At 40.5% G+C, this 8,697-nt stretch overlaps 1 protein-coding gene across 2 annotated transcripts in view; it reads left to right on the forward strand.

Annotated features, from left to right (window-relative positions):
- The window catches only part of DHX57 (DExH-box helicase 57), a 54,812-nt gene that overhangs the window by 18,873 nt on the left and 27,242 nt on the right, over positions 1-8,697 (forward strand). For both annotated transcript variants that reach the window (XM_029937902.1, XM_029937901.1), the window contains exons 9-12: positions 453-577; positions 4,844-4,977; positions 5,819-5,873; positions 7,912-8,114. In XM_029937902.1, the coding sequence (XP_029793762.1) occupies positions 453-577; positions 4,844-4,977; positions 5,819-5,873; positions 7,912-8,114 (517 nt within the window). The remainder of the gene's footprint in view (positions 1-452; positions 578-4,843; positions 4,978-5,818; positions 5,874-7,911; positions 8,115-8,697) is intronic.

An 8,697-nucleotide genomic window follows, 5' to 3' on the forward strand; every position in this document is an offset into this window, starting at 1 on the left:
CTGAGACCTAACCCATTTAACCAAATAAGGAACAGACAAAATCAGAATTGGTTTTATCATTCACTGTTGTTTTTATGTTTTATAATAATTTTTGAATGCTTTTTATGAGTCTTAAACTTAAATTTTTGATATGAAGTAGAAAAGCTTTTACTGTTGTTGCCAGAAAGAAACTACACATTTAGTGTGGTTTCAGATTAAAAGCAACTGTGGATGTTTTCAATATTCTTTGTCCCTGTCCTTTCAAAATGGCTTTGCCATCTTGGCTTTGCAAGCCTTTCCTGGGGTGTGTGGCTGGCTCAGTCAGGAGAGCATCTGACTCTTAATCTCGGGGTCATGGGTTCAAGTCACATGGGTTCAAGTTAGGTGTGGAGCCTAGTTAAAATTTTAGAAAGAAAGAATTTCCTTTTTTCCAAAAATTCCATGAATGCCTTCTGTGCCCTTTTCTGGGTAAGTCCTCAGCCACCAGACTGCTGTACTGCACCACAGGCGTGCTGCTCCGAAGGCTGGAAGGAGACATGGCCCTGCAAGGAGTCACGCACATCATTGTCGACGAGGTCCACGAGCGGACAGAAGAGAGGTAAAGCAAAGACTTCCCCAGCAAACGGCCACACACGTAAAATGAAGACAGTGCTGGAGGAATTTTGTTCTGTTTCCCGTTCAGTTTCACAGAGCTAGAGAGGAAGGCCACAGAGAAGGCCCAAGTCGGAGAAGAGAAGCACCTTCCTCATCTCCAGGGTCTGTAATACTAAAAATGCCGGGAGGGCCTCTGTTCATCCTAGAAGAGTCTTCCTGCCAGGTGGCCATCTTCTCCCGGGAGATCCTTAACAGCTCCCGGGCATCGTGCTGAGCTGGGTGTCTGGACTTAATGGGAGTGACAGACATGCTGTAGTTGGTGGATTGGTCAGTATGTCCTTCCTTCTTTGTTCATCTGGTCAGTCATTCAGGCCTGACATTCCATACATTTATTGAGACAGTGTTAAGTGCCAAGTGATCTGTTAATTGCTGGGGTTGCTATAGTGAACAAACATGGCTCCCCTTTATCACCTGGTCTAGTAGGAAAAACAAATAATGAGCAAATAAATACATACACAATTATGAGTTGGAGTAAGTACTATGAAGGAATAAACAGGAGAGATCCCTGAGATGGCCAGAGCTGCTGTCTCTCAAGAGATGACATTTAAATTAAACACAGAGGTGTGACAAACGGGGGGCAAAGCCACCATTCTGACTCTGCAGTGGGAAAGGGCGTTGTGAGTCCAGAAACTGGAAGAAGCCTGTGCAGCTGGTTGTAGTAAATGAGGGGGAAAGTAGCAGATAGAAAAGGCAGAAACCACGGGTGCCCGGGTGGCTCAGTCAGTTAAGTGTCCGCCTTCAGCCCAGAAGCTTGTGAGTTTGAACCCCCCATCGGGCTCTGTGCTGACAGCTCAGAGCCTGGAGCCTCCTTCAGATTCTGTGTCTCCCTTTCCCACTCTCCTCCCGTGTCCCACTTGCAATCTCTCTCTCAAAAATAAATAAAACGTTAACAAAAATTTTTTAAAGAAAAGGCAGAAACCGGATCTTCCAAGGAGTTTATAAACCATGGACAATAAAGCATTTGGATTTCATTCTATGGAATTAGAAGTCATTAAAGGGCGGGGATGGAAAGTCAAAATCCTCAGTATTTAAAGGGCCAAGTAAATGGCATAGTTTGTCATGTGGATCATTTTCTAGGGCAATTAAAAAACTAGTGTGGAAAAAAATGAATCCCATAAAAATTATGAGACTTTCCCAAAAAGGACTGTACCATCATAAACCTCTGGAGAAGAAAGAAACACTAAGTAACTAAAGTTGGCAGACTGCCAGAGAAGCAGAATGTAGCCAATAGCAACATTTTAAAAAGAAACAAAAACAAACATGAAAAGAGTCCCCAGCTGCTGCTAATAAAAAGTTTTCAAAAACTGGCGGGGAGGTGGGGCGCCTGGGTGGCTCAGTGGTTGAGCAGCCGACTTCGGCTCAGGTCATGATCTCACAGTACGTGGGTTCCAGCCGTTAGCACAGAGTCTGGAACAGACTTCTGATTCTGTGTCTCCCTCTCTCTCTGCCCCTCCCCCGCTCGCTCGCGCGCGCGCGCGCGCTCTCTCTCTCTCTCTCTCTCTCTCTCTCTCTCTCTCTCTCTCAAAATAAAAAGACATTAAAAATTTGGTTAAAAAATGAGCAAGGAAGACATAGGACCAGGAGACTATTTGTTCAAAGAAAGAAATACACTGATACTCTAGTAAATAGGAAATATCAAGTAATTAGAAACTAAAGAAAAGCAGACTTTCATATAAAATGAATAGATCAAAATAAAAAGAAATAATTCCTAGAACATGGCAATAGTAAATTTTAAACGACTATACACAAAACACTGGGAATTTTTGAGGGGCAAATAATCTTTTTGTAGAGACTCCAGAAAACAGTGGGGGGTGGGGGGGAAATAAGTAGTAAGTTATTTCATTTTTGCAGGTAAATGTTCAAGTGAACAGTTGAAAGAAGAAAAAATTTTCACAGAATCACTAAACAACTTGGAGGAGGAAATCAAATATAACATTCTACCAGGCTAATAGTATTTAAGTGATTATATTCTAAAAGTGTAGGGGAAACTATATCCAGTATAATTCTGAATATAAGATTGGTTTGGGGTTTCATAACATTTATATTTCCACAAACTCAGAAAAACTACAACATAGTTTTGGATCTGGTTTCCTGGGACAATCGTGATCTCAAAAGAGAAAGATGTTTATAAAACTTAAGGAGTTGTAGAATATCAACAGTTAAAAACTGAAAATAATATCTGAACAAAGATAAATTGCACTCTGGAGAAGGGAGATTCAGGTACTTACAAACATGAGTCTTTGGGAAAGGGGTATACAAATTACAAGAAAAAGTAGGGGAATATTTGCCAGCTCAGATGGAAAAAGGAAAAAAACAGGAGTAAAATCTAGGACTCAAGATCAGCAAAAATATAGACAGGATTAAAGGTCGAATGTAGAAAAGTTACAGTTGTGTTAGTATAAAATTTTTAATAAATTTTCTGATCATAGAGATAATATTTTTCTAACTGTGAAGTTTCCAACAAATATCAAGAAGAATAGTTTCTGTCCCCTATATAATAATTACCTGTTACAATTTTGGTCTCTTTTGTCCTGGGAGTATATTAGGGGTTAGGAGAGATGCAGTAGAGAGAGGTGTCTCCACAAACATGATTGGAGCTGCGTGTGCTGCTTCTCATGTCACTGTCAGCGCGATGGCATGAAGGACCTTTGAAGTTATCATTAATAATTGCAGAAGGAGATTTGAAGTATGCATGTACTATAAATTATTTAAGCATTTCTTATTTTTATGTCCTTTTCCCTAAAAAAGAAACAAAAGTCATAAATGTAATTAAATTAGCTCATGAAATTAAAGAGAACTAAATAGTACAAGAATATGTTCTCATTAAAAATTGAAGCTATACAGGAGGCATCTGGCTGGTTCAGTCAGTGAAACATGCGACTCTTGATCTTGGCCCCAAGTTTGAGCCCCACATTGGGCATGGAGTCTACAATGTATCTATCAATCTGTCTATCCCTCCATCCAAGCAATACAGATAAATTGAAATCCCCCTTAACATTTCCAAAACATTGCCAATCTCTCTTCCCCAGAGGTAACCGTGGTGATCAGACTAGTGATATGTCCTTTTATGCATTGACATTTATGTTTACTTTGTTAAGAAATAGGTACTTTTGCTTTCTGACCCTTTTTTTCTTACATAAATGATGTGTTCATGTAGTAAGTCAACAGGGTTTTTGAGCAGCTACTATGTTCCAGACATTGTTCTAGATTATTTTATTAGTAAACAAAATAGACCAAAATCCCAGTCCTCATAGAGCTTCTATTCTAATGGGTGAGCTCAACAATAAGAATGATAAATAAGTAAAATATGTTAAGTGCTAGGGAAGGGGAGCATTTGAATTTTTAAACAGCATGGCTAGGAAAGGCGTGGCTGAAAAGATACCTTTGAGTAAAAACTCAAAGGAAGTGAGCGAGAAGCCCATTGCAGGCAGATTAATAACACGTGCAAAGGACCTGAGGTACATGCCTCAGGGACAGCAAGGACAGCATGGCTGGAGCAAGTGAACCCTCCAGGAGATACGCGGTGGTGGGAAAGGAAATGCCCTGCGGGATCTAATGTGTTAGTGGGACTTTAATAAGCCATCAAAGGATCATGAGCTGAAGAATGGCATGGTAAGATTTACACTCGAACGGAACCCTTAGTCTGCCCTAGTGAGAATAACTTCCAGGCGGAGAGTCTGAATGAAGCAGGGAGACCAGTACGGATATCACTTTTCTGCGGTATATATTGTTCTACAACTTGGGTTTTTGTCCCCATGTCTGAGGGACATTTTCATATCAGTATCTAAAGCTCTGTGTTATTTCTTTGATCTGCCTCATGTTATTCCACAGACTGGGTGATTTTGGTTTAGACAGCCACTTCTTGGTTGATGGACATTTAGGTAGTTGCCATGGTTTTACTATTACAAACAATGTTATTGTGAAAATCTTTGTATATTCTTCATTATGTGCATGTAGATATTAAGAAGTAGAATTATCATATGCAATGAGAGATCCTGTTGCTGTTTTGATTGGTACTGCCCTGATTTGAGTTTGTATCTTTATAATTTTAAGTCTTCACATCTAGGATCATGACACATCTTTCTGTGAGATATATAGTTTTTTTGTTTCACATAGTCTTACACATTCCTTGCTCAAAATGCATCAAAAGCTAATCCATTTTTATGTGTTAGCTTTGTTTGATCTTGAGGTGTTCTTTTATTTCCCTTAGTGACTTCTTGCTGCTGGTCTTGAAGGACATTTTGTTGCAGAGACCAACTCTTCAAGTAATTCTAATGAGTGCAACTTTAAATGCTGATCTCTTTTCAGAATATTTCAATTCCTGCCCAATTATTACCATACCAGGTGATTAATATGCATCATTAAATATGCATTGTTCTAATAAGCAAATATAATTATTTTTAAAGTTCATCTGAGATGTAAATAACAGGTATTTATATTTATTTTCTAAAATTGATTAGATGTATTACAAATAAAATTAATGACCATATAATGAAAATAATAAAGAAGTAATATATCCATTTGCTAAGAGATTTCAGTTTATATGTGTTTTTGAAAAAAGACTCAGTTATTAGCATCCCATTGTGTTTAATATCAAAGTGTGAGTTAATAATGGTAAACTGTCATAAAGAGAGAAGTTGTCTCTATGTATAGCGTATTTGTTCATGACTGGACCCTGCTAACTTTCTGGATGTTGGTCCACTCTAGGAGGAAGTGAAGTCAAAGAGTCTGTGTTTTCTGGTGCTCTCACGGTCTCATTGTGGGGTTAATTTCTCACCTTGGGCTTTGCTTTATCCTTCTGTAATTGATTGCCAAAAGAACAATTTACGGACAATTCTGACAAATAATCATAATATTTCTAGTTGTTGAATGTTTAAAAATCCCCTCGGGCGGAGAGGAGAGTGGGGAAAGTATAACAGGGTTAAAAAAGAGAGAGAGAGATTTAAAAAAGTCTCATTACCAAATAAGCATCTCTCCACCAATATACTTCTGGGCTTTTTATGAGCTGGACTCTCTCCCTTCTAATATCAAAAGCTTTTTTTTTTCTTTTGACATGTTTAAGACAATAGAACCAACAGTCCCTTATTGTGCCAAGCTTTGTTTTAAGAGAATTTTACACATACAAACTGTTTATTTCAAGGCAGTTGAACAGGTATCCTGAGTCTTTTTTATTTTCTTGTTCTAGGTCGAACGTTTCCTGTTGATCAGTTTTTTCTGGAAGATGCAATTGCTGTGACAAGGTAAGGAAGACATTAATTAAGGTTTGGTGAATTGCTCTGTGTTATTATTCAAAGGATAATGTTTGTGAAGACATTATTTTACCTCATTGTGCCAGCATTTTAAGAGACGTGTTCATTTTTCTTCTGATTTTTCCATTTGGGTGTTTGGTTTTCCCCTTTCAGCAAACATTGTACAAATTATTTGCAGTTCACATCACAGTACACACTGTCCGTTAAGAGCACTGTCTGGAACTAATGTAAACTGTGGACTTTGGGTGACCATGAGGTGCCACTGGAGGTTCATCAGTATAACAGTTGCACATCCCGGACTCAGGTGGGGGTGGGGTGTTGATAATGGGGAAGGCTATGCATTTGCAGGAAACCTCTGTACTGCTCAATATTGCTGTGCACCTGCACCTGCACTGAAGAATGAAGTCTGTTGAAAAAATGATGAAGGACCAGGGCACCTGAGTGGCTCAGTCAGTTCGGCATCTGACCGTGGCTCAGGTCATGATCTTACGGTTCATGGGTGTGAGCCCCGCATCAGGCTCTGTGCGGACAGCTCGTAGCCTGGAGCCTGCTTTGGATTCTGTGTGTCTCTTTCTCTGCCCCTCCCCTATTCATGCTTGCTCCCTCTCTCTCTCTCCCTCTCTCTTGCTCCCAAAGACAGACATTTAAAAAAAATTTTTTAGGGGCGCCTGGGTGGCTCAGTCGGTTAAGCGGCCGGCTTCACCTTAGGTCATGATCTCATGGTTCGTGGGTTCAAGCCCCGCATCAGGCTTTGTGCTGAAAGCTAACTCAGAGCCTGGAGCCTGTTTCAGATTCTGTGTCTCCCTCTCTCTCTGACCCTCCCCTGCTCACGTTGTCTCTATCTCTCAAAAAACAAAAAATTCTTTCTCTCTCTGCCCCTCCACCACTCTGTTGTCCCTGTCTCTCTCAAAATAAATAAAAACTTAAAAAAAATTTTTTTAATGATGAAGGACCAAATATATGGAGAATTTAATATGGAAAAAGTACCCATTCTGCCCACCAATATTTAAATCCCTGTTTACTAACTGTAACATTGATGAGTAGCTTAATCTCTGTGACTCAGTTTCATCACAAGTAAAATGGGTATATTATTAATAGCTGCTTCACAGGGTTGTCACTGGGATGGATTAATTAATTCTTAGAGTTCATAGCTGCAGATGGCACTGCGCCTGGCACCTAACAACTGTTAGCTATTATCATCATCAGCCTGCAATGCTCAGGGAGCTTGTAATGTGGTGTGAGTGTCCAGATGTTTGTATAATTTCAGTATTGAGTAGAAAATAGTCATTTCCTTTGGATACAATCGTATTTCTCTCCTATGAAAGCCCTGATTCCTCTTCCTACTCTTTGACCTTAAAGACTCCCCACGGTTTTATCCTTGCACTGTTCCTTCTCACCATGAAACTCTTTTGTCCCTTTGTTAGACTCATGTGATTTCAAATGTCACCTCTGTGCCAGGAGTTCCCAAATCAGTGTCTTCGTTCCTGACTTCTGAGCTCCAGAATGAAACTACTCTTGCAGTCTGACACCGACCCCTCCGTTCAGAATTTCCCCCCTACTCCCTGCTCCTTCCACTTCTAATGAGACCTGCTCCTAATTCTCAATTTATTTAATGGTCCAATGTTCTCAAGCTAAACATCCCAAGACAGTGGCTCTCAAACTTTAGTGTGCAATAAACATATGTAGGGAGCTTATTAAGTAGTTATCTGAGGGGGGCCTATCCCATTTCCACTGATGTGAATCTCTGGGGAAATTAACCTGTGAACCGGTTCACCAGTCTTTATCCTCTCACTTTCTCAAACTCACTGCCTCCAGAATTACCTTGAAATGGAACCAAAAGCATTCCGGTGTGTTCTTACCGGCGGTAGGGCGCAGGCCAGCAGCGCCCTGGACTGGTGAGACGGTAGCACCTGAGCTGGGCGGACACAGAGCAACATGCTGCTGCTCGGAGCACAGAAGCAGGTGAATGTTTTCGCTCGTCCCCAGCAGACCTACGGCCTAACAGCCCCGTCCCCGTGTCCTTCCTCAGGTACGTGCTCCAGGACGGGAGCCCTTACGTGCGCTCCGTGAAACAGATGTCCAAGGAGAAGCTGAAAGCGCGGCGCAGCAGGACTGCGTTCGAGGAAGTGGAGGAAGACCTGCGGCTGTCCCTTCACCTGCAGCAGGAGTCGGTCCGGGACGCCGTGCCGGACCAACAGCTAGACTTTAAGCAGCTCCTGGCCCGTTATAAAGGTAGCGTGTCTCACGGGGAACACTGCACTTGTGCCAAAGGTAACATCTTCTCCCCCGCCGCGATCCGGAGGAGGAAACACGTGGCTCTTGTTTCACGGCTGGGTTGTCTTTAATTCGTCAGAACAGCCTTTCGCTTGGAAAGATAGTTTCATCGGGTATTAGATAGAACTGTTATTATGTTTACAGATAGGTTTTTTTCTGACATTAAAGAAATGTTTACTATAGAAAAATTAGGAAGTAGTGAAATATAAGTATATGCTTTAGTATTTTATAACTTTTTATTTTGATACGATTGCAAATTCATAATAAAAGTTGGCAGGACTATACAATGAACTCTCATCTATCCTTTATCCCAGCTCACCAATTATTAATATTTTTGTTTTATCATTTGCACTGTGCACTTGTCTATGTTTTTTCTTGAACCTTTTGAGTAGGTTGCAGGTATCATGTCCTTTCATCCCTCATATATTAGTAATATTTCTTTTTCTTTTTTCTTTTTTAATGTTTATTTTTATTTTTTTAAATCTATTTTCTTTTGAAAGAGAGAGAGACAGAGAGTAAGCGGGGGAGAGGCAGAGAGACA

Source organism: Suricata suricatta, chromosome 4 (assembly GCF_006229205.1).
Source record: "Suricata suricatta isolate VVHF042 chromosome 4, meerkat_22Aug2017_6uvM2_HiC, whole genome shotgun sequence".
Taxonomy (NCBI): Eukaryota; Metazoa; Chordata; class Mammalia; order Carnivora; family Herpestidae; genus Suricata; species Suricata suricatta.